Source organism: Poecile atricapillus, chromosome 2 (genome assembly GCF_030490865.1).
Source record: "Poecile atricapillus isolate bPoeAtr1 chromosome 2, bPoeAtr1.hap1, whole genome shotgun sequence".
Classification (NCBI taxonomy): domain Eukaryota; kingdom Metazoa; phylum Chordata; class Aves; order Passeriformes; family Paridae; genus Poecile; species Poecile atricapillus.
The window spans coordinates 141,042,943-141,069,862 of NC_081250.1; the positions used below are offsets into that span (position 1 = coordinate 141,042,943).

Sequence of the window (26,920 nt, forward strand, 5' to 3'; positions counted from 1 at the left end):
TCTTTGTATGAAGGATAAATTTACCACCTCTCCACTTGCACCTCCATTTCAGGAGATTTGCAGCCTTATCAGCAGAAATAAACATCAGTACTTACAAAGACTTAAAATATTGAATACATTTATTAGCATTTCTTAGCTAAGTTTGCTCACCCCAAATTTAAAATGTTCAAAACGCTATGACACATGAAACCATACTGTCTGACATCCAACCAGCTCCTCAAGGACTATTACTGGTGTAAAGAGGGCTCACACTTTGGCAAAATTACCTAAGCCAGATTAATATTTTAGCTCCTTTCCAGATTCAGCATGCTTAATTTCAACATAAAGTAAAAAAAAATTTGAATCAACTTCATATTTTGTACTTCCTGCTGCCTTTGTTGTTGCAAGAAAGACACGAAACCCTCCCACCTCTTCTGTCCTGTGCAAAACAGACAGGCTCTGAACCACTGAACTTTCAATAGCTAATTTATTCTCTCCAAGGAGGTGAGAAATGTGCAGCTAGACCTGGCTTTACCTCCACTAAAGCTGAGGCCTGTGTTTACCCCCTCCAGGAAAAAGCAGAGACCTCCATCAGCCCAAGTCACAGGAAGGCTGCAACTTCAGGAAAGCAAAGATGCAAGTATTTTTATTGAAAATTGCTGCTTAGGTACCTTGGTGGTAGTATAAAGGGAAAAATATAAGAAAGAAAAAAGTAAAAGGAGAAGGAGAGATGAGGGACCTTATGAGGTCTAGAAATCTTAACCTGCAGAGCCATGTAAAAGAGCTTGTAAGAGCAAGAACAACTACAAGAGTACATGCAGAGATGCAGTGTGTAAGATTTGATGTTCATATACAGAAAAAAAAAAAAAAAGAAAGGAAAAAACATAATGGGTGCATCAAGCAGAGCTATATAGTTGGCTCCTCTACCTTCACCCTGTGCCACGTGGCACTGCCACCACCCCACAGCATCTCTGAACAAAAGGGACACTGGCAGTTCACAACAGCAACCCAGGAGAGGAGGAAAAGACAAGAAAAGGAGGGGAAAACCAGGTGATTTTACCGTATCAGTTGTTAAGATAAACTGACACAGTGCCACTATTCATCTGCTCTACAGCCAAAACTCCCTGAAGGTTTTCTGACTGCCTCCACTGTATGTGTGGGGACTGCACTAGGGCACTGCTTAGGGATATTTGAAAGGTAATCTGAACCCAGGAACTCATGTAGTCATGTTGATCCCCAGCCTTCAATGCTGACCATGTCTTCACACAAAGCATCAGTAAAAGGCTGAAGTCCTCTTCCAAAGGCTAAACTTTTGTGCATGTTTCTCAAAACCCACTATAAAACAGCGTGAAAAGGGACATGTGAGATATTGCAGTCTCTGTGCCCAAACTGTGAGTTTGGAGAGAAGTCATCTGGGCTATTCACAGCAAGGGTTTCCATGGCCTCCCCATTCTAGTGCTTTTTAGTCATGTTGATTAAATCAAATAACCCTCCAAAAAGGAGATAATCACTGATTCAGACACAATGGTTCTTACACTTTCACAGAACCTGAAACTTTTAACTGATATTATGCTAAAATATACCAGTTAAGGGGAAATAAAAAACCCACAAATAAGAACAATGTATAAGGATGTGAAGAAGGCTGCTGCCTCCAAAACCACTGCATTCAGGAACTCCTCAAAAAACTCCTGAAAACTGAAATCAGTCAGCATGTAATAGTGATTTCTCCACCAGGTTCAAGAAGTGCCATGCCAAATTCTTGGTTCTATCCACAAACTGCTGTTTGCCACCCTCTCTGCTGGGCTGATGACAATACACTGGGTGAAAAACTATAGCAGGTTTCCTGAAAGATATTCAGGTAGGGAATCATTTCACCCTGTTGATGAAACACAAACACTCCTCATGTTCAGCTGTGTGAACCAACTCCCTGCCTGATTGCAAAAACACGTATAAGGGACAGTTCAGGTCTGCATGGCCAGTGCAACAGCCCCAAACTATTGCTGGTCTAATTATCTGAGCCAGGCCCCTAGAAACTCAGATAAAGGCCTGAACCATGTGAAGAAGAGTCAGGAACACACAGCTGGGGGTGGAAGGAGATCAGTGCCACAGTGACAACCATTTGAGAAGTTTTAAATGCAATGTAACCAACACCCCAAGTTCTCACATGTGCATTAACTCACGCTGGATCAATACACTAAAGTTGTTGGATCATACAGAATTATATTTCCACATTGCAGCACCCAATCTTCTGGAAGAGCCATGCCAAGGACCTGGAAAGCAGCCTTGTGCTAAGGAATGAATTGTAACTCCTGAATAAGAAAATGCAAAGCAATCAGTCTTGCAACCAAATTTAAGGGTCACCATCCTTTAGCACAATCCAAGGAGTCAAGTTCTCAAGAACATTTCAGAGCTTTCCAAACTTCCTAATTCCACTTGTTTTCTGTGGTTTGTTTGTTTGGTTTTTTGTTGGTTTGTTTTGGTTTTTGGGGATTTTGTTTGGTGGGTTTTTTTGGCAGATCTTTGGAACCTTCACAATTTTCTAATTTAGCTACTAAAGATAAGCTTCTTACACATCTGAGGGTGTTTCCTGAATTATTTTTTTTTTTTAATATTTTTTCAAGAAAGCAGATCTTTAAATATTCAAACACCTGGTATTCTGGATAGTGTTGCTGGATTTAGTAAGCTGGAAGAACATGCAGTGGAACAAACTGCTGGTGAAGGTGCAAAGAACCAGAACATTCATGCTGGAGTCACCAAAACTCCGAAATAAGAAGGCAGAAACAACAGAAGTGACAAGCAGCAAGTTTTAAAAATCAAATTTATTACTAATACAACAGGGACTGAATACAGAAAGAAATAGCATTGTAAAAAAGCCTTACATAAATAAACTAGAGCATTTGGAAAGGCTGCAGACCTCAAAAAAACAACTCAAACAGCTATGAAATGGGTAGAAAAGTCAATTTATTTCAATAGCCTCCAGGCACAGTAAATACAGCTTGACTGAGTATGGCACAGGACAAGTCATCCAGAACTGAGATCCATGAAAACACTAAAAAAAAATCACAGGATTCCCACATTTAAAGCGTGTCCAGCTGCACAGTGTGGACCAAATTTAGCACGCCCAGGAACACGGTGCATTTGAAGTTTTTAAGACGTCTCTATGTATGGCTAGCAAGAACATGAAACTAGGGGACACTGGACAGAAACTCATTCATGAATAAGATGTATTTTTTCTCTAAGCAAGGTTTATACAAGTAAAGCTGCTGCACTTCAATCTCCCTTCCTGTGTTGATGCAAATTAACAGTTAAACATGCCCAGCTCCAGAGGCTCAGCTGAGTCTGTGCTTTGCTCCTTGGCACAAGGCTCAGCTCTCTCTTCTTGCCCATGGAAGGACCTGGGACTTCAACTGTAAGGTCATTGCTCTTGCTGTCAAATCAACCCAGCCTTTGTTCAGGATAGGTACTTTTAACTTCTGCAGAATTTCCCACACAATCCAGGAGACATTCGGTATAAAAGATTTATATCCATCCTTTGTACAGAAATACAAGGTTATATAAAAGCTGGGATATGCAGAATACAAAGCAGGTGAGAAGCACACTTTAACTTGTAAGTGACACAATTAACACTGAAAATTCAAGATTATCACTCAGAAGTCTAGCACTTCAAAGGAAAAGAGAAAAGGTGGCTTTTTTCTCAACTGTGGCACAACTTGCAACACTAAGAGAGATCCTGGCTCTGCTCCATCAATTAGTGTTTGAAGTTGGTTTCACCGGGGCCAGATTTCATCCACTGCATGTTGACAGCAACAAGACAAGCCTCGGCATGATTGGTGCAGTTTCACAACAGCTTTACATGGAACTTAAATATGAGCTGTCCCACAAAAGGGACCTCCCTTGAGGGTCAAGCTTCTCATGGCCTGCTGCCACCCAGAGAGCCAGCCTGGGGACCTGGAACACACAACACACAGCATGGCCACAGGGATGCAGTTGGCAGAGCTCAGGTGGAAGAGCGGGAATGAGCTGCCAAGGCCAGGAGGATGGCAGGAAAGTTCTGATCAGCTCAGCTGCAGTTTCACAACACACTGGCTTCAGTGACAAAACCATCTTGCTGGGCTCTTCTTCCAGCCTCGGCACTTCTGCCTTGTGCTAAGCTCCACAACTCCCTTCTGTAGACACAACTGCTTTCCAGTCTGCTCTGTAAACTCCATCATGGAGAAAGGAAGCACTTGAGATGACATCTTTTCTGGAGCATACATTTAACCCATGTAAATTTAAATAATCTGCTTCTGGCATAGCATCACCACAATTCAGTGCAACCACAGAGAGATGCACTGCGGCACAGGGATGGGCTTTGCTCATGCAGGTCTCTGGTCAAGGCCAGCACACAACACAATTACATGCTAATATTCTCAAACAGTATATATTGGAATCTTCTTGTATGATTATTATAACAAAGTTATTATAACAGCACTTTCTGCTCCTTGGACTATATCCTGCCTTACACAAAATTCCAGTTCTGGAGAACCATGTAACTGAATGAGAACTGAGAGATACAGAACTGTCCTTGGGTTGCAAATGAAAAGCTTGAAACACACTGTAAGGGAGGGAGTGTATGTCACATAGCTTTATACAAAACTGGAAGCCAAGCTAGTATCCCTGTAGTAAATGAGGAAGGAGAATGGCATCTCCCAAAAATCACCCAGTCCGTTTCTCTCTGCTGCTGGTCCTGAGAGAAGAGATGCTCAGCATAGCCTAAATGCCTAAAGTAAGAAGAATCTTGTCTAAAAGTCTGAACATACCTGGGAAAGGGGAAAACAAAATCACAAGCACCTTTCTCTGCCTATTACCTCTAATGCTCAGAATTAGAAATTAAGATTTTGGGGGTGGCAAAGGTCGCTACACAATGAGTAAAAAATTACAGTATAAAGGCAACACTCAAAGATACAAACAATTTATTTATAAGATAATTATTTTATAAATAAAAGGAATAATAAAAAAGAGGAAAAGGGAGAATGATATATCCTTTCAACCAAAAGCCTAAAGGAATTACTTAATATTCCTTTAAGAGCAAAGGCTGTATTCCAGACATTACCCCTCAAATTAAAGTCTACCCAGAAGCCTGGGTTGCAGTCTAGCTGCCCAACGAGGACTGAAACTACCCAGGAGACAGACTTCTTGGGCAGCTGTGGTACAGGGACAGTAGCAGTGGGGCATTTTCCCTCCTGCCCCACAGGATATAGAAACATCAGTGCATGAGGATAGCATCCCAGCCACAATCGAGCCTCACACTGTGCTGGCTCAATGATCCTCTGCCCCAGAGGGAAGACCATGCCAGGACCCCACACACCAAGGCATCAAGATCTGTTGTTACCTCTACAGCATGAACAACAAAAACCATGACCCAAAAGCAAACGTGCCACACCAGGCCTAAAAAGACAGGTTTCACTTGGCTTTATTTGCTGAAGCCCAGCCCAGCCCTAAACGACAGAGAAGCAAAGAAGGATCAGCATGAGGGAGCTAAAGGAACAAAGAATGGACTTTGTCTCCAGCACAAAGCTTTTTCAGCACTCAGCTTTTAATTAGTGCTACTGGACATTAATAATACTGCCTACCCTGGGAGCCAGATGCTCAGGCCCACCTCTCACAGTCCATCACCACTGCTACAAATAAAAAGACAGGCATTTGGAGGTGATGAAAACATTTTCTGTAGGATCCAGCTTCATGGCTGCCCACATGCCAGCCCTGGCTCCACATCATTAACTGAGTTAGGAGGAACTGGAGTGTGCACAGAAATCAGACCACGCTCCCTACATGACAGGTAGGGTGTGAAAAGCATTTTCCCTGGTGATGGGAGCACTCCACACTTGGCTACAGAGGCTCAGCCCCATTAACTTCAGCAGCTTACAAAGTGCCAGGCTGAGTGGCAATGATAGGCAGCAGGGATCCCAACCCGTGCAGCATTTGAGCGGTGCTCTGAATAGCAATGGCTTTTAAGCATCTTCCTCTTCCTACTCTTCCTCTGATGCATTCTTGAGACAAAGCCAAAGGAGCCATGCAAACAACACTGGCAAAGCTGGAACTACAGTCCCATACACCCCACGTCTCTGCTGCTGATGGTAAAAGGTGCTGCGAGCTACACCACACTCAGGAAGAATGGTGAATAAGTCTTGGGCCAAGCAAAGTAACTCAAGTCTGAGTTTACTTAAGAATAGTCAAAATACCAAGTACTTTAATATCAGTGTAAAGCATCATATAAATGAAAAGGGCAGAATTAGACTCTACATGATTCCAGATCTCCTCCGAAATTTCACAAGGACACAGCTTCTGAAGTAACAATGGCAGACGTTGTTACTGGCTTTTCTAAGTTTTAAATTGTGCCCACAAGAGGCATTCCCACTAAACACTTGAAGATTTAAGTTGCCAAGGAAAGAAACAACCAGCAGCGGCTTTGCTGGATACTAATGCACCTCTGCACCTCCCAGAGCACTAGGGCAGCAAAGCAGCTCCAAGCCTCCAACCAGAGCAGAAAACTTCTGCAGAGCAAGCTGGGGAGTCTTGTGACACAGCTGAAGTACCTCACAGCTGATATTAAACTTTGGCTTGTAAAGACTTAAGCTGTTTCACTGCCTGCTCCACAGCTCACTCTGTGGCAGCATTTTAACAGGGACACAGAGGAGCCACTTGTCTCTCTTCTGCTGCCCAACAAGCTGCAAACAGCTGGTTGTGCTGGTCAGAAGCTATTTTGCCCATTCCCTCAGAAAGAAGAGGGATGTCTGTGCAGGGGACACAAAGGCCCATCTGTTCAGAGCTGGCTGCAGCGCTGGCTGGCACAGGCTGGCGTCACACGGGGAAGGGTACAAACACAAGGCTTGTCCCATTTCCCCAAAGACTCTTCCTAGCAAATGTCATTACTTCAAAACATTGCACTTTGAGAATACTTGTGTGAAGAGCTCATGGGAATCTCAACTGTGCAAATTTGAGTTTAATTTCTATATTCAACATTGCCACTCTTTAAAAAGAAGTTAAATGTGTTTCCTTACAGAAAAAGCCATGTTCTGCAAAACACTGCTTCTCTCCTTGGCCATTGCTACCATTTGCTTGTTTGTTTTGGTGCAGCATAGGGAGAGAGGGAGGGAGGGAGAGAGGGAGGGAGGGAGGGAGGGATGATAATAAAAACATGAACACTTTTTCTCCTCACCTTGAACGGGAACAGGCTCGACAGCAAGCAGCTTTATATAGTACAATCAGCACTCGCGTGCCCACAGGAGAAAGAAAACAAAGTCATGGCTCTTCTTCTTGCATAGCCTTACCTAAACTTAGCCTTAATGAAATCAACATGAAAGACATATTGTATTATATTAAAGGTCATCCTCGTCTATGCAGTTACAGGATCAGGACATGGACAGAGGAAACTGTACACACTAAACTTCAGCCTACTGAACTGCAGAGCAGGTCAGGGCATTCTGCCTGGCCTTGCTGCCTGCCCACCCTGCTTCAGCCTATGAAGTGGAGTATTTCTGTTTGCAGGGCCTCCCTTACTTTCAGGAATATCTGTGCATAAAAACCATGGATCCAGCCACAGCAGGAGGCAGGAAGGAAAGCTGGTCTGAGGGGGCTGACAGCGCCTGCCAGGCTCCCTCCCCTTCACACCTACTGTAATAAACAGGGACATGGTGGAAGGTGGCTCTGGGACAGAAACATGTTCAAAGAAAGGCAAAGGAGCTGGGAAAGGGTCTGGAGTAGGAGTCTTATGGTGAGCGACTGAGGGAGCTGGGGGTATTTAGCCTGGAGAAAAGGAGGCTCAAGAGAGACCTTACTTCTCTCTACAACTCCCTGAAAGGAGTTTTCAGCAAGATGGGGGACAATCTCTTATCCCAAGTAACAGGACAAGAAGAGCTGGCTTGAGGTTGTGCCAGGAGAGGTTAAGACTGGACAGTATGAAAATTTTCTTCATAGAAAGGGGGTATTGAGCACTGGAACAGGCTGCCCAGGCAAGTGGTGAACACATATTTCCCTGAACATATTTAAAGATGTGTGGATGTGGAATGTAGGGATGGATGGTTTAGTGGTGAATTTGGCATCGCTGGGTCAACAGTTGGACTCAATGACCTTTAGAGTCTTTTCTAACCTAAGCAGTTCTGCGACTCTTAAATCACTCCCATCCCCAGAGCAAGCAGACTAACAGGCCCTCTTTTCTCCAGCCTCCTTGGCCACTGTGACTCACACAAAAGTGTCCTTCAGCAGGGCTATTCAGAGGGCCCAAGCTGTACCACAGGGGTCCTTCCACTAGAACTGATCCCCAAAGGAGTCAATGCCAGGGGCATTGCAGCTGAAGTGCTGTTGAATCAGACTTACTTTTTGTTATTCTATCATTTATAAAGTAAATAACATTCAAAACACATGGCATTATTATGGCAGAGCTGTGTCTCACTTGACTTTTCAGAAACACTTACTGTATTTTAACAGGGTACTCTTCACTTAATACTATAAGAGATTTCTTTGCAGCACCCTCCAAAGCTATGATTACAGGTTTAACATTATGACTTAGCTTCAACTCTCCATGTTTTCTAATGACACCTATATTTAAAAGAAAAAAAAAACAACAAACTCACAAGGTAATTGTGTTTCATTCCAGACCTGGAGATCTCAGGGCTTCTGAGCTAACCCAAATTCCCCTGAGACCTCAGGCACAAAATATAGCTTCAACTTTCTTGTGATGATACCAATTCTGTCACTTTTCAATCACTCTTAAACTGTGGTCAGAAATTTGCACCTCTTTAAAGACAAGGAAAACCATGGGCTCTGGCTGTTAGCCAGGTAGCCATCAGCAGCTGATGGAGCCTGCCCGGAACCCCTGCTCATCCCCAGCAGGGATCTGCCAGCGTTCAGACACACAAAGCAGCCAGCCGGGATAAAGCCAGCAAGCCAAGGTTTTGATTATGCAATTACTTGTTCAGCTACAACTGCAGGTTTTCCTGCATAATCAGGCTGATAAGCATCAAATTTTTTCTGGTGTTGCCTCGCATCCTAAATGCTGCAAGTCAGAAAGAAGGCAAATGATACCCAGAAAACCCAGTGGAGAGAGGAGCATCATGGTGTTGGGTCAGGCGTAAGACATGCAGAGACTCTGGGTTTGGTGTACTCCACAGACCCAGAATACCTCTGATGTCTGTCACGGTCTGTAACTCTACACTGCAATGGCACCAAGGCAGTTACAAACTCAAATTTCTCCTGGAAAATCATTTATGCACAGACAGTTTTAAAGAGAGGGCATGAGGGCACTTACAAACCTCCTGTTCAAATGGAAAGGGGTCAAATCTCTGCTGGGTGCAGCTTTTTGGAAAGAAAAAAAACCCAAAAATCATTATTTCATAAACCAGCCTCCACTCGAAACTACAGTTTTGTTGTCTCCACAAACAGTGACCGCTTTCTGCTCCAGTGAAACATTATTTTTAGTATGTTTCTGCTCTTGAAGAGGTCAGGGCTGAGCTCTGAACAAGAAAGACCTAAAACATCCTCTCACCAGTGACAGTATCTGTCACCCTGGAATTCAAGAGAAAGCAGGGAGGTTTGTAGAAGAAACATTTTGATACTTTCTAATTTGACACAAGTGCCCACAACTTAAGCAGGTGACTGTGCAGAGCTATTCAACCTTTGTGATTAGCATAGAACTGCAAATAAAGAAACAACAATTGTTTAATCAAATATTATTGCACAAAATGACTGAACTTGGAGACTGAACTGCTGCCACGTGCGTTTTACAAAGCTTTTGCTCATCGCTCTTTGGAGGAGTGGGAAGGGAGGAGGGACAGCCTGACAGGGCTGGGGAGGCAGAGGATGGAGCCAGGTTTGCTGAGCACAGGAAAGCACCACAGTAACAGAGACTCCATGGACAGCCTGGAGCAGAAAGCCAGCCAAGTGAATCACCCAGTCAGGACCAAAGAGCTGTCCATGCTGTTTTAAAGAGGAATTAATACAGTAGGGATTGGGAAAAAGATAAAACTGTATTGGCATATTTTTTCCCCATCTGTCATTTATGTCATTATTGCTTGCTAAAAAATATCCTCATCCCATGGAAATTAATGGGAAAAATCATGGCAGCTTGAAGACAAGGTGACTTTCACTCTCCCACCTCCTGCTCCATGTTCACTCCCCTTCCTGGCACTCTAGCAGAGGGCAGGCTGTCCCCACCAGCCTGGCCATCACCGTCTTACCGCCAGAGGCTCGGCCACAGACAACCAGACAGGGACAGCAGGGTCTGGGTGGGAAACACAGACCCTGAAAAAACCAAAACTGCAGGTGCAGCCTTCTGTAAAGCATTTCAGAAAATGAATCAACCCTGAGACTCCTTCAGTGCAAGTATAATCAAGACTATTTATTTATGTTTTCAAAGAACAGCTAACTTAATCTACATTGCACTGACAACAACCAAATTCTGTCTTGGATATGAGCAAACACAGGTACAACATGCATGCAAGCTGTGTGTGCCCACCTGCACCTTGTGCCTGTGTAAAACTGCTGATAGACATTTATAGCTGTGCCCACATTTATAGCTGTGCCGCACCAGAGCTCTGGAATTTAACAGCTACACTTGAAGGCATTCCTAAACCAACATCAGCCAATGCAGTAGCTGAACAGAAAGAAAACAAAAAGAAAATAAACAAACTAAATAACATATTTATTATAGAAATAATTGCACAGCCTTTATGGTTTCATGGACTTAATTCCTTCACATACAGATTTCTACATGAAATCTTTAATACAGAAAAAGCTAAAAAGGTGGTGGTCAATTTACAGCTCCATTGAGAAGTTGTTAAAATTACATGTAAAGAACTATTTTATGCAAGTTTTATAGATGAGAAAAGTCTCTTCCTCATTTCCTCCTATATTCAAGGTTTCCAGTGAGTTTCAGAGAAACAAGGAAGCATTCCCCCAGAAGTATGACTAACTGAAAAGATCAAATGTAAATATCTTACAGGAATTCATATAATGTATCACTTGTGACTTCTCTACTGGAAGCGTATTTGTCTTGGCTCATACCAAATATACATCCTTATTCACTTCTTACAGCATGCATATTGATAGAAAAGTAACAGAACAAAGTGATTAAGGAGAACAGCATATCTAAATTTTCCAAAGACCTGAGTAAATACCTGCACCTAACGAAATTAACTGTATTTTAAAAAATGGGAACCAAATAGTACACTGAGTTGGTCAAAACTTTCTGGCTGTGAGAATTTCCTGTGATAAATGTGACGATAATGATGATGCGACTGCAAAAATTTTCTATGAGGAGATGGTACATTGGGTAATTCTCTGCTCTTCCACACAGAAAATTCTACTTATAAAAGGTTTTTAATGCAAGTTCAAATCAGCCTTTTGAAAGAAATTTGATTAACTTTATGATATAAAATGCCATCTCACATTGAAACATCATAAAAATTCCCACAGAAACCTGTGTGTTTTCAAGTTAGCCCTTCCTCTCCTCCCTCAAAAACCAAAAGGTATTTGTTCCCCACTCTTTTGTAAAGAGAGTGAACCCTGAAACCTCTCTAAGGTCTTAATGCTATTTATGCACATAGGCAAAAAGTTCTGGCAGTATTTGAAGGAAAACTCAAGCATTACATACTAACATTTCACAGTATGCCTAGCAGAAAAGCTCAATACATATATAAAACAAGATCAACACAGAATGATCCTAGAAAGGCAGTCAGAACACAGGCAAAGGCCATAATCAATTTCAGTTTGTTTTTATTTGGTGTAATTTATAATATACTCAGACTCACTCTTTCCTCAAGACTTCATTAAAAAAGTGCTGCTCTTTTGATAATCTATCCCACAAGTTTATTAAAATAGATATAACAGAGTGAAAGGGAAACATAAAACTGTCAGATGACCTTTTTAGTTTCAGGGATATTTTATATGCCATCTCTTAGAACTTCAATTTATGACTCTCCTTAATGGAGACTTTCAGGGTTGATTTTAACACGTAAAGTGGAAATTCCACTGGTCTGTTACTGCAATTCTTTCTTTATGACCTGTCCTCACACATCACCTAGGTCTGGCTTAGTTATACAGACAGCTGTTCACTGAACAGGGAGCTTCTTCTAACTAGCTGCTTTCACTCGCATTCTTCCTGTATTTAAATGTTATTTGCTTTTATGGATGTTTTTGGCCTGACACCTCTCCAGCATTTCACAAACATAAAGACTGAAGTTAGCATGAGGGTTTTTTACCAGTTTCAAGGCAGGGATAGAGATTTCCTCCCCAGAGCTAGATGAGAGTTGTGTCTTGCAAACATCCCAAGAGCATCAGCCTGCAACCCAACCACTATTCCTGCAAAGGGTTACAAAATCCATGAAAGCAACCGTGGCTTCAAGCTTATTAGCTGAGACATCTGCAGCACCTTTAGGTCTTTAATCAGTTTAAGTGTTGCTTGTATCACTCCTCACCATTGTGCTCAGGACTTCAAAAATTTGGATTATTTTTACTGTTTGACTGGCTATTTACCTAAGCTTCTACAATCTAGAAGAGTTTAATTTGGGCAAAACACAGTAATAACACCTGGAGCTTTAATGAAAAGCCTGTTGTCATAATCTAAGGCCTTCCAGCTTGAAGCCTGCTTCCCTTCTCTTGCATAAGCACATCTTTCTGACTTTAATAGGACAGAGCTCACAAACAACCATATCCCCAGCTCTGGAAAAGTCTTCCCAGCAGTGAGATACAGAGTAAGAATCACAGAACAGTTAAGGCTGGAAGGGACCATGGGTGGGGTATCTTGTCCAACCTCCCTCCTTAAGCAGAACCTCCCTAGAGCAGGGTAACACCTGGACTGCTCCTGAGCATCTCCAGTGAGGGAGACTCCACAACCTCTCCAGTGTTGAGCTACAGCAGCCCACCACAATGTGCTAAAAGCAGAGAGACCCAACAGGTAACAGGCATCAGCTCAGCCTCTCCAGACCTGGCAAAGCCCCAGCAGCATAAAGCTGTCATGCTGGCCCTAAGCTCGTATGAAGGTCAAGCACCAAACAAGGAATACCTGTTGATGGGACTGCTCATTACAGAAGTATGTATATAAATACACCCTATGGTCTGTGTCTCTCAAGTATATATTTATATAGTAGGAACCCTGCTGGGTCTCTGCAGACACTTCTCCATCCCACCCACCCATCACTGATGGAGGAGGAGACTGGGCACCAAGGAAAGTCTATCACTGCATGAGACAGGACAAGTAGTTTAAAAGGGACAGGTAGTTACCAAGAATAATGTGATCTTTGAAAAACAATCATAATTTGGAAACATTTTTTCTGTTCACAGCATCCTCCACAAAAAAAACCCAACCAAATAAACAAAAACCCACACAAACAAACAAAAAACCCAAATAAGAATCCTCCAAACCAGACAAAATAAGTCCAATAAAAAACCTCACAAAGAAATCAAGCAACAAGTATTGAAGGCAAATCCTGCTCACCTTATTCCTGGAAAATACTTCTGAACAGCCAATACTTAAATACCTCCTTTGGCTTCACATCAGCAAGAAAAGAATCCTTCTGACTTCTACCTGGGAAGAGTAAGACCAAAGGGAAGCTGCCTGCTATAAGGGATATCATATCTGCCATGACAATCCTGCCAATCCCTCTGCTAGCTTTGTCTTTCCAGGCTGTTTTGTGGAGACTAAAGCCCAAAGCCCAGGATAAACAGATTAAACTTTCACTGGTTGAGTTAAAACTATTAGCTTAAGCAGCCTTGTAAGATATGTGCTGGATAACCCCGAACCTCTCCAGCATCTTCACACAGCTGTCTCTTGCTCCCCTCAGAGAATCAGAGCCAATAGAAGTTGAAATATCTATCAGTATAGTAAATCATCCTGGAAATATCTGTTCTTGAAATAATTCAGACTAAAGTGGAGATATGTTATTTCCATGGTGTAGGTTTCCATGCTCTCTCACAACTTGTTGATTATGTTAAAAGCCAATATAGGTACTGCACCAGCTGCATATGCCTATGGCAACTGGAACATAAAGCTAAACTAATGGGCCCACTTGGCTGAAAGGGCACACGAGGCTGATAAATATTCCCAAGAGGTCATGTCATCTGCTGAAGCAAATCAGGTAAGTTGTGTCTCTTTTGCCAGAAAAGAATTTATATTCTGATGTTACCTTTTTACAGTTTATTTTTATGCTATGATATATTTCTAGCTTTCTGACACTTGGAAAAAAATTCTGTTTCTCAGGTAGCCACACCATACCAGGAATTTACTAATTTTTATTCTGCCATTAAAGTGAACAAAAGCTGCTCACATAGTTTCACAAACACACATTACCCACCCATGTCCTGCCTTGAAGCTGCCTCACTGCTCAAATACATGTCATATTCAGAAGGAAATACCCCAGAGCAGAGAGGAATAAACAGCCACAGCTTTCGTTCTGATGACTTCTAGAGCTCCACCAACAAGCACAACTTCCAACAGTTCAGCAAAAACCTGCATATCATTTTTAGAAGGAGTGTGCTGTGTGCTAATCATTTCTAATCAGAGACAGTTTTTCCACATCTACTTTTCTGGCTCATTTCCTTACAATTAAAAACTCCATTTTACCCAACAGTGCAATACAGATGTGCTGCTTTGGCAGTGACCTACTTTGTTGTGCCCTTAGCATATGTGCAACAAAGCCGTAACCAGTTCAGTAGTTCAAGCTCTAGACAGACGAAATTAAAGCCAGACTGTAACAGAAGTGTACAGTAGCAGCACTCAGAAATCCATATCTGCCAAAGAATTATGTGGAAATTATGTCCCTTAATTGAATTTATGTTAAAGAACAAACAACCTAACAGCAAGGCAATATCTAGTGTTGAAGCAATCTGATAAACTATTCACAGCTGATTAAACCTTTCTTAAGCAAGTTTATTAACTTATGTTCTGGAAAAAAATTATGTTTTGATTGTTAATTAGATGATGAACAAACCAATTCTGTCTTTTCCCAACTTCCCCCACAAGCCAACTTTTGTGTCCTAGTTCATTACTCAGTATTGCTGGAGTCTGAGATGTTGCAAGATGCTGGATGTCATAACTTCAATTAATCCTCTCTCCCAGAAGTGCACGGTAAAGACGGCTGAGCAATTAACCGTCTTTTAAAGCACAGAGATATGGTCTCATAGAGCAGCTTTCCTGGTCCTGCAAAATAGCAGCCGACACACTTATTTAAGAGCATGAAGGAGGCTCCCAACACACCTTCCAACATGAATGACAAGTAGCACTCCATGCTTTCTACATACTTTGTAGTTTCTCACAGACTTCTCTAGCCCAAACCAGCCATGTCTCACCTTGCACATCTTCAAACTGCCTCCTTGCTTGCAGTGACACTCCTCAAGGCATGTACCAAATTCTGCCACTCCCCTGATGTGCCTTCCCATCATTACAACCTTGTGCCTCTGCGAAAACAAGTCAATTTATTCTGAGTCTTAACTCTTTCCCAATCTGCCACTGCAGTCCAGTGCTCTCCCTGATTGCACTAAGAACAGATGTCCTGGCAAAGACCCTCAGCACAGGCACACCTTATGCTGAAGTATTTTTCTCTGCTTGACAGTTTAAGGTTTGGAGAGGTGACATAGTTGAGCTGAGTGAAGCCCACTTCACACCAGCTTCAGCTGCTGTAGTGACACCACTGCTGGGCTGGGAGAGGCTAAAAGAAGAACCTGGCTCACCTCCACCCACCATGTCAAGGAGAGCAAATCTGTGTTCTACAGCCTGCTCACAAACTCTATACAATAAGTAGTTAAAGGACTTTCTGCACGTTCTAGAAATACTGCTACCATCCCTTCTTCACCAACTATTTTTCTGAGATGCTTGAGGAATTGTTTCAGACTTGGAAAGCCAGCTGTACTGGGACAGCTTTGTTCCCATCACATTTTGTTCACTTATGCCATTGCTCTTTTGAACTACTGTTTCCTCCAATTTCCCTTCTACTGAAGTCGCTGTACCAATTCTAACAAGTAGCCATGGCAACATAATCTTGCAGAATAAAGGACAAAATAATCCTGTGATCAGAAATCTAAATTAGAAAAATGGAATGGAAATAATGTGTTTTTAAAGCCTGGAAATAGACTGACTACTGGTACAGGTTACAAATAGAGCAAACTCTCCAATACTTATGAGCTCTGAATCAATACAGATGCTATACTTACAGCCAAATTTACAGATACATTACTAGCAGGGCAAGTTCCACACCATGTATTAAATACAGTGAGATTAAGAGAATAAAAGATAATTAAAACTCATTCCCAGGTTACACCTGAAACCATCAATCTATTTGGATCAGCACCTGAGCTGGGCTGTCCCAAATCCAAACTGTTTTGAATTCTGGACACTCCTTATCAGCTCCCTCAGGACAGACATGCAGTGAGTGTCTCTGACCCAAACCCAGTGGGCAGCAGGAGTGGGAAGAAGCCAGTGCCCTTGGCATCACCTGTGTGAAAATGCTGTCCTGAGAGGGTGGAAATGGCCTTCAGTGAAAAGGCACCTGCCCTAGCAAAATTAAGATACAAACATTGTTTTATTAACCATAGCAGAAGCCTTCAGCTTTCAATTTTACTCTCATGGTTTAAAGATTCTTCAAAGAGTTATACCAAGATTTAAATTTAATTTTCATGAAGAAATTACTACTAGGATTTTAAAACAAGGTTTTTCTTTTCTAATGATACTTAACCTGTATAATCTGTATGTGCAATTGAATCCCAGGTCTCTAGACATATTCAATCTTCTAAGCACCCTTAAGGAGATGGCAGTAAGTTGCTCCTGTAGTATATGATTTCCAGGATGGATGGGTTGACAGGGCACCTTGCACTTGGTCCAAATAAATCCAAGAATGTGTTGCCCACAGCTGCCTTATTTTCTTTAGAGTAACCGAGACAGAGGACTCATACAAGAATTACTGCAAAGACGATGTACTGATTTTTATCTGTGAAAGGTTATACAGGCTGTCTGGACTGCTAAATTAGCCTGTAATCTAATCTAATCAATGAAAAACACATCAAGTGTTGCCACTCAAGCTTCCCCATCAGCTGCAGGCAGCTGAAACAATAAAAACTGAGATTCTCAGGAACTGCTTAGACCTGGAACTCTTAGAATAAGATTACCTGCTCCTTTCCCTTTCAATTTCACTTTCAAACTGATGTGTGCCAAGGGCAGCTACATGAGTCATGAAATGTACAGCTTCTAAATAAAAGGCATTTCCCTAACTGCCCATTTGCTGGTACAAACCACCACCCCACAAAAAAAAAAAAAAAAAAAAAAAAAAAAAAAAAAAAAAAGTGTTTTGTCCATACATATACTGGAAGTATAAAGAATAACTATGCATACAATTTGCAATCACTGAGATTTACAGCCCTGACCTGACTGTAGTAAATAGTTATGTCACATACGCACTTAAGTGCCCTGTGCCTCATTTTTCCTCTATACTTGCAGGAGACATAGTTTTTGGATAAATACTGTATATTTTTATCCCTCATAAATCTCCTGTTCTCACTACTTTACTGAGAGAAGCACAAAAACATAGATAAGATCAGAAACTACAGCAAACAAGAAGCCCATACCTATTTTACACTATTTCAACATGTAATTCACACAGATAGGATTGCTTTGCTTCACACAGAGGAAATTTAAAAAGGGTAGGAAGGGGAGAATCCTTACAATTCTTACAGAAATATTGTTTGGAAAATAATGCATGTTACTGCAGTACAAATTGCATCATGCTTATTCGTACATAGCTTTAAAGCTGTGTATTAGTCCCAAGAAAGCCACAGAAGATGACTATAGTCTACTGCCTATATGCTGAAATTCACTATGCAGGGGGCTGCCTCTCTGTGGGAAATTTATGCAAACCCAGGGAGGCTGCCAAAGCCACTTCTCCACAGGCCTTGGAATTGTGTTAACTGGGAATCATTCAGAACCAATAAAACTCTAACAACATTAAGAAGATGCTCCTTTTCCCACTACATACCTTCCACCACCATCATTAATAGCTCATCCACACACACTAAACAAGTTAGGGAAAAATACCCTGCAGAAAGATAGCAAAAGTCACCAGTGCAGGGTTTTTTATCTTCACATTCCAATACAACATCTTGTGGGGGGGTCCTGACACTGACATTAGCATAGGCTACTTCAATTTTTCATTTTTTTCACTGAACACATAGAGAATAAAGTAAAGCACAACAAGCTTGGTTACAGAGTACGTCAAGGAACTGCTCTTATTCAGGATGCTTTGATAAAAACAAATACCTTTGGTGTCTTGAGAGTCACTTGAATGTAATGTGCTTCACACAAGAGAGGGGCTGCTTGATTTTCCAAAGTGCTTATTTAAGAAGCACAAATTTAACAGAACCACAAGGAAATTATTTGTACAAACAATAGCTGTCAGGATAATTTTAGCTTTCTTCCACACCTGCAAATATGTATTGTACAAGGAGGCTGCCTTGCCTCTCACGTAGGGAAATTCTCTCTGCCCCTGAATGCCTTGAGAAACTCCATCCTGCTGAACACCTGAGAAGCCACCCAGGGCTGACAAGCCCAAAATCAGGGTTACCCCCACTCCTGCTCCCTCTGCCAGCTTTGCTCCCCGCACCCACACCCAGGCTGTGATGGAAAGCTCACAGGAAATTAAACCCTGCAGGCAGAAGCGGTCCATCCCTGCAGATGAGGAGACAGTGATTTTTAAGGGCTCAAGTCCTTCCTCCTCATCACCTCCCTCTCCTCTAGAACTTTCGTCCATACAGCCTCTCTTAAGGCAGTATCACCTGTTACCTTATTTCCCTTCTGTTTATCAAATTCTATTGGATTTAAGGCCCCCTGGCCAATGACACAGACCACACCTATAAGAAGGAACTTTAGCTTAGTAGGTGAATTATACAAGTGTCAGGGATGGAAAATGAGAAGACAGAACAACCCAGCATAGCTATTAAATTTGGTATAGTAGGACCTCTCCTACTGGGCTTTACAGCTGTGCTCCCCCACACCATCACAGCTGCTGCAGCTACACCACCCCTGACCCTTCAGCAAATCTCTCCTTCCAGCAGCTCAGAGACAGTGATCAATGCAGGAAAAGGGGCAAGTGTTAAAATGAATCACTGCCTGATCCCTTCTTTTCACAGACCTTCCTCCTCCTGCCACCCACCCGGGTGCCAGCCCTGCCTCCCACACAGAGGTCTGGGGAGGGATTTTCCACTCCCTTCCTCCCCGCACAGGAATGCAGGAGACTACAGTTTAGTGCTGAGCTGGTAAATGCCTCATTTCACTGAGCAAGCAGTTTTAGGCAGGACACTATAAAACAGGCAGGCTCCAGCCCTCTGATATTGGGTGTATTGAGCCACATCTTCCTTGCCATAACCTCTAGGAAATACTCAATGCTAAGACCCTTTCCAGGAATGCACAATGCGTTGGGCAGTACCCAGAGCCCTGCTGCACCATCAAATGTGTTTCTCGTGCTTTACACCTTCCCATGCCTTTGTAAATTTGGCTTTCCTTGGCTGGAAGTCACAAACAAATCTCAGAATCTCCCTAAAATGTAAATCTTATACTTTGACCCTGGAAACACATGCTGGCTTTGCTCTGTAAACTGGAGAGTCTAGAGAGGAGCTGCACAAGGGTCTTGCCCTGCCTCATCACAGACTGCTTTTTGCCATATATAACTCCCTAAGAGGTCAGGAAATGGCAAAATCCTGAAGGATTTTTCCCAAAGTCTGTAAGGAAAGGAAAATCAAATGTTTTACACTTTTACACTTTAAAGACTAAAAAGAACTTTTGGATTTTCCTTCCTTCAGTAATAAAAATACCATTTTAGACTCTGCTGCTGAAGAATGAGCTTCAAAGTGGGCAATAGAATGGCAGGGAATTGTTCTAAGCTGCCTGTTTTCACAAGCCATTCATGTGGAGTGGGTCCCCGCTGAAGGGAGCAGCCCTCCCACGCAATGCTGGAGCCAACATTCGGTTTGGTTACTCTGCTGAAATAGCAAGAGAAAGGCAGGACAAAATACTGAGAGCAGCAGCAGAATACTTTAACTCTACATATAGATCACTACTGAAGAATAGTCTCGTTTTGTAAATGACAAATTCAATTGCAAAAATAACTACTGAGGCACCTCAGCACAGAGCAAAGAAATGCAAGACAGTGGTGATGTCAAAAGGAGTGAAGGAGGATGCTTAGAGTCCCCACTGAAATGGCTTCATCTTCACTCCTAGCCCAGAAGAAAACGGAGGGGTTTTTAAGGCTCGTGCTGCAGGACCGTGCTCAGGTGCACAGAGGGATGGGGCTGTTGCAAGCACTGTACACATCACTCATTAGGTCACAGCAAAGCTCAGCCACGACCTGGCCTGCACTCCAGATAACCCTTAAACTGTGTAAAAAAATCAGTGATAAAATTTAGATGCAACAGCCCCACTTTAGACTGCCCAGAGAAGTTCATATTAATACTACAGAGGTATATCTGTAAACAATTCCCTCAATGCACTGGGGGAAGACAAGACACACTTTGGTCCTGCAGCTATTGCAGGGCACACAGGGAGGGGAGACACAATTGTCCTCAGCTTCTTAAATCCTCATCGAGTACTAACTCCTCCAGTTTTCACCGTCACGGGGACAACAAATGAGTTTCTCAGCACACACTACTGTGGAATACATTTCTCACTTTCTCTCCCTTTCAAACTTTTTCTGTAACTTTATGCCACAGTCGGCTGCTCACGGCTGATCCTCAGCCAGCAGCAGCACCTCCTTTGCTCTTCAAAATACCCACGTATTTTGAATATCTCTTCAAAAAAACACACGTGAGGAAATATGCGGTACGGAAAGGGCTCCACGTACAGCGGGGAGGGAGTGCCGGAGAGCGATGGCACAGGGGAAGGCAGCGCTGCAGCATGCCTCAAATGCCATTGACCTCCGGTTAAATGAACTTGTGGGCAAATATGTAATCGCTTTATCTCACACACGCCAAGGGCAGTTCTGAAGCTGTTCATTCTCTCAGGTGGAGCAAGTAAATTAGTCCTTGTGAAAAGGCAGGAATTAAACGTTTGTGCACGCCTCTCTCCTCATGAACTCGTGGTCTGGGGGAATCTGGCTGTGCTTTTTTACTTGCTGCCCCCAACAGAGGTCCCGTTCTGGGGGTGCACCCTCCCTCCACGTCTCCTCCACGCAAACCAGCGTCTGCTCCTTTCCCTGAAGTCAATTTCTACGGCTACTTTTTACAAGACTGTTTCAGTCACCCTGAGAAAGGAAAAGGCGCTGCTTTGCAGGGATGGCTAATGAGTCCGTGAGGCACCGCCAGCTTCATTGAAACCGCTCTGCCCCCAGCCCCCGTCCCGGATCGGGATGTAGGGTGCGGGAAGGGGGAACTGGAGAGAGGGTGGTGTCGGGTGTTTCGAGATGAGTAAGGGCAAAGCCACCCGAGCCATCCCCTTAACGCCAAGGGAGGAGGGGGGGATTCCTTTACCTCTTTAACCCCTCCTCTCACAGTACCTAACTCTCACCATCTTTCTTGGGCTGAAAAGATGTGAAAACGTCCTGACGCAGATCCAGAAGATCCCTCACCCCGCAGGAGGCTCGATCAGGCTCTCACCGGGAGGCTCAGCCCAGGAGCAGAGCCGTCGCCGCGACCGGACGGACCCGCGGAGCCTCCCACGGACCGCGCACGGACGGGGCTCTGGGGACTGAGCCGGCACATGCGAGGGCGGAAAGTTCAAGCGCGGCTCCCCGGCATCCCCCCTGTCCCTTCCCGAGGGGCTGTGTCCGGAACACACGCCGTCGAGGGCCCCGGCGCGGCGCACAGAGAGTGAACTCCCCGCGCCGGAAAGACGCCCGGAGGAGCGGGACGAGATGCCCGGGGTCACCCCCTGGCCCCCGGCTCGGCCCCGCGGCCTCTCGGGCAGCCGAGCCGCCCCACAGCCCCCGCTCCGGGGCTGCACGGCCGGACCGTCCCCGCTCCCCTACCTTCCAGCAGCACCTCCTTGCCGGCCCGTTTGAGCGCCTGCACCGCCTCGTCGTGAGTGGCATCCCGCAGGTCGGTGCCGTTCACGGCCAGGATGGCATCGCCCACGTAGAGAGCCTGGGTCTGGTCGGCCGCCAGCCCCTTGAAGATCTTGCTGATGAGGATGGGCATCTTGTTCTCCTTGCCCCCCTTGATGCTGATGCCCAGTCCGCCCAGCTCCTGCTTCAGCACCTTCACGCACCGCTTCTTGTTGGAGATGGCCTCGGGCACCTGCTCGGGGGGGTCGGTGAAGGCGGTGCGCACCGCCGCCGGGCCCCCGCCGCCCTCGGCCCCGCGGCACGCCGTCCCATCGCCGCCCAGCCCGTTGTGGGCCGCGCCGTCGGGGCGCTCCTCGCCGCTCAGCACCAGCGCCTCGCCGCCCAAGTTGGCCAGCACTTTGTGCCAGCGCTCCCGCACCAAAACTTCCAGCCAGCCGCTGCGCTGCGCCCGGCCGCCCCCGCCGCCGCCCGCCGCCGCTACCGCCATCTTAGGAGCATGCTGGAAGCGCCGAGTGACAGCACCCCCGGCACGGCTCGGCTCGGCACGGCGGCACCGGACTTCAGCCGGGGGGCGGCAGCTCCCGGCGCGGCGGGGTGGGGCGAGGAGCCGCGGCCGCCCCCCCGGGGCCGCGCCGGGGCGGGCGCACCTGGCGGCACCGCCCGCGGGCGGAGTGGGACCGGGCTGTCCCGCCCCTCCCGCGGGGACACGGCCGGGGACACCCCGCGATGAGCCGCGGCTCCTTCCCAGCGCGGGCCCTGATGGCATCTGGGCCCGCCGGAGCTGCCGTCTGCAGTGGGATGTAGAGAGGAGCTGAAGGAAATCAACGGCAGGGAAGAGATAAGGAAAACCCAACTCAGTTGTTTTTTTTTTTTTTTTCCCGGGGATTTTTCTGTAATGCGAATTAAAAGTAACGGGTTTAAATTTAAATATAAATTAACGGGTTAAAGGTACTTAAATTTCAGCTGTATGAAAAGAGAATACGATTTATTTCACGGCTTTATAGGATGGAAGTATTAAGTGCAGGTGACGGATACTTTTGCACATTTTATAATTGTTTTCTATGCCCTTGGATTACAAATGTTAGAGACTCGTGAGGGCTACATGTCTCATTTTGCAGTTTTGCCCATCCTCCTTTCCCTCCTAGGAAACAGCAGGGTCATGACAAGGGGCTTGAAGCTCCTGCTTAGGCATCAGATAAGGCAGCACTTTCTCGTTGCCTTTCGGAAATGTCTCCAGCAGTCCTGGAGGTGCTCCCCCACAACATCTACAGACAGGAAGCACCTCCAGGAATGCCTTTGTTTCTGCTCCTTGCAGAGCAGCTCTGCCTCCTTCCTAAGCTGGAATGAAAACTCCAGTGGTTCTAGACCGTTTGGTGTATGTTTGAACAACACTGGAGAGTGGGATGGCCAGAGAAGGTGTTAGTCCCAATCACTTCAGCCATGTGAGTCATGTGGCTCCCTAAGTAACGCATCTGGCCCTTTTTTAAAAGTGATGCCATTAACTTCTCACACTGGGGGTTTGCTTCCAGGTACACACACACACGTGCCCCAGGTTAATGTGGGCTGGGCAACTCGGGACTCACCTCCTCAGCGTGGGGTAGGATCTATATATGGGGTCATCCTCAAACAAGCTTGTCTTGGTTTACTAGGGTCTCTCTGACCATGCTGCTTGCACTAAGCTACACAAAACGCTTTCCCTTTCCTCCAAAAGGCAGCTGAAGGAGGCCTCTATGCTGCTTCACCTGCAGCCTCATCCAGGCTATGCTCACATCCCTCCCCACTAGGAATGCAACCCTGCACCTATGGAGAGTGAGAACCCACAGGTGATGGGTTATTCAAGGATAATGAGTGGGTGGAGAAAAAACAGACGGAAGAGAGGTCTCTTCATTTCTGATGTTAATCAATGCAAGGTGAAAAGCTATAATTAAGTTTTCAGGGCTGTGAATCCTGAGTGAAAAGAAGCATGTCCCGCTAAACCTGAATAAGGCACCTAATCCCTATACAGGAGGAGGCTGTAACACACCCTTTTCTCCAGCTGCTTTCTCCCTTGCTGATTTAGGTAGCTCATGTACAATACCCTGGATGTTTGGGTTGGTGAGCTCTTGTAGGTCCCATTCCCACATACAAAGTATAGTTAATGAATGTGCTCCTTTGGTTCCAGCAGCTTCAGGGAGGTGAGAGAAGGATGGGAGGGAAAGGACAGGCTAACTGGTGTTACAGCACCAGTTGTTGTAGCACTCCTGTGTAAGTTTCAAGCCCAAGTGTCCCGGCCAAGTTATAAAATCAGACATGTGTTTCCAAGCGATCAGCTCTTACCAATTATTTCATGTTTCTTCTTCATTAATTAATAAAGGATCAGTGCTAATGCTAATGGAAATGTGTATTTTCAAAGTAGTTTCAGAAAATTTACAATGAAGAAATATTCAGGTGATTTCTGTGCCACTGTGCAAAGGTAATAGAGAAAGGAAAGTCAATGTTTAATGTCTCACGCTTCTTTGGCACACTGTGTGTTTGGACTGTGTTTGCTGAGTGTGTCTGGAGCTCCAGTGGGATTCCCATGGAACTTGCTCGTATAGACAATTGCACTGCGTGTATCTGAGAGCTGTGCTTATTCCAGCTATTTTCCTTTCCCATTCCAACAGGGGTAAATAATAAAGTTTCCCAGGGCCAGCATCTGAGATATAGATCCCTGGTACAAAAAAGACTTTATAGCAGCCTTCACTGCTTCCTCCTCCCCCTCTCTGCCCACCTTGGATCTGTGAAGAAAACAGAGGTGATATTTTAGTCTTGGAACTAAAGGTAAAGATAGTGTTAGAGATGCTAAGGCCCAGGCTCGAGGCAAACAGTGTCCCAGATTGTCTGTCCTCTTGGAGACACTGCAATTGATGCCTGATGTCTGTGTTCCCTGTCCTGGGAGCGCAGGCTCATAACTGTGTTTGTGTACCCCGAGTCTTTGTGTACCCCAAGAGCAACTTCAGGCTGCTGAACTGAGGGTGAGAAAGTAAGGGTGTCCTGGGACTTCTCTGCTGGTACCCCTGCCAACATTACTGTCCTTAGTCCTTAGGTCTGCCAGTCACACCTGCAGTGTGATTTCTGAAATTCAGGTTTATGCAGCAGGAGCAGAAACAGAAGATAAAAACAGGTGTTTAATTGGGTATTCATCTATTGGATGCCCTGGTTTGCTACAGATAAAATTTTTATTCCAAAGTCAGCTGCTGGTCCCTAATGGTTTCCAGGACATAGCAGAAAGCAAATTCCTAATTTCAACTACAAACTTTTCCTGACAGTGTTGTTTCTGGCAGCATCTGTAATTACTCACCCTGCAATTGCAGTGTTCAGTGTGACTCTCTGCAAGGAAGCTGGGATGTTTAGTGGGATGGGCAAAACACTCAATACTTCCAGACCTCCATCTCTAATCACTAGAAAGGCTTTCAGTGCAGATAAAGCTTAGCAAAACTCTTTCTCTATCAGTTGTCCTTCTGAAATGGTTTGCTGTGAAGAATGGAGTCTTTCAAACAAGCCAAATAATATTTTTTTTATTTTTGTATTTTATCAGTGCTTAAATGCTTGAACTAGGTTAGTGTCCCTTCCACTCCTGCTGCATAAACAAATTGTTAGGCAGGATAATGCTAATAGCTGCTGTTGACCTGCAGGGGCCTATGGGCTCAGCTAAAGTCAAGGGCCTAAATGGAAGAAGCAGTTCAGTGAACTGGAAGAAGTCAGGGCACTGAAAAACAGACAGAAGCTGCTTCCCAGGACAAGGAGCACCGAAGCATGTCCAGGTCATAAAGTGCAGCAATGATGTCTGAGGAACTGCCTGGGTGTCCAAGCAAGATCAAGAGATTTGGGGTCTGGGCATGTGTGCAAGAACAAAAATACAAGAAAAACTCAGAGGGTTGTAGGTATAGCACTGAAGATGTTCTTGAGGCTCAGCTTTACTATAGAGGCTACTGGAGACAGAATGAGGACACTGCTTGTTATTGGGGGTTTTCCCCTCTCTTTTCAAGCAAAGAGGTCAGTGTTCACATATTGTGTAAATAAACTGTCTTCCTGATAGCAAAATCATTGCAAGGCTCATATGCAAGCTCACCATTCAGTGGTGCAGGGAACATAGCTCCCATTCCCCTCACAGGCAGAGAAGTTAAGGACACAGGAAAGCTTTTCTATAGCTGTGGCTTCTTTATGACTGTGCTTTTCTTTTTTTTTTTTTTACACCTCTGCTATAGAGGTGTAATTTTTGAAGGGCTTATGGGACATGCTCAAATCCTTTGCGTATCTTATTTTTCTTCCTTTTTGCATTATCACTGTTACAACAGCTCAAAGCTAGCTCAGCCAAAAGTGCTTTAAATTGGAAACAAGAGGGTTGTGATCCTTGAACATGTTTCAGATGACGGAGGTTGGACAAAATCAGGTCTGGATAATGACGTTCCCATCTTGTTACCCTGACACCGACCAGCTCAGCAGATGGATCTGGATAGGAAGGAAGTCCAGTGTCGGAAGGCCAGTGCTGGAAACCCGACAAGTAACGAGAAAGCTGGAAGGGAGTTCAGCTACTTCAGTGATCCCAGACACTCCAGCAGCCAAGTTTAAGTTCCTCTCTGAGGAGCATGCCTGAACTACTCACTCCCCCATGGCAGCCCCTCCTATGTCTATGCCTGATGGAGATGTCCCCATTGCACGGTGCAGGGACATCACACGTGGCCCGTGCCTTCCAACAGGCATTGCTGGTGCAGGGCAGGCAGCCCACCTAATCCCCAGGAGTAATCCTCCCTTCCTCCTTCCCTCAGTGCTGAGGGAGCCTGTTTGCTTTAAAGTCAGCATTCAGTAATCATTGCTCTTTGGTGCTGGTGGTGTTTATGAAGATGTCAAGAATGCCTGAAGAACTTCATAACCTGGAGGTTGCATTATGGTTTATTTTCCAAATTACAAAA

The 26,920-nt window shown here is 44.6% G+C and overlaps 1 protein-coding gene across 1 annotated transcript in view; it reads right to left on the bottom strand.

Moving 5' to 3' along the window:
- The window catches only part of SNTB1 (syntrophin beta 1), a 112,504-nt gene extending 89,731 nt beyond the window's left edge, over positions 1-22,773 (bottom strand). The window contains exon 1 of the mRNA XM_058830314.1: positions 21,954-22,773. Coding sequence (XP_058686297.1) covers positions 21,954-22,755 — 802 coding nt within the window. The 5' untranslated portion in view covers positions 22,756-22,773. The remainder of the gene's footprint in view (positions 1-21,953) is intronic.
- Between the last annotated feature and the right edge of the window lie 4,147 nt (positions 22,774-26,920).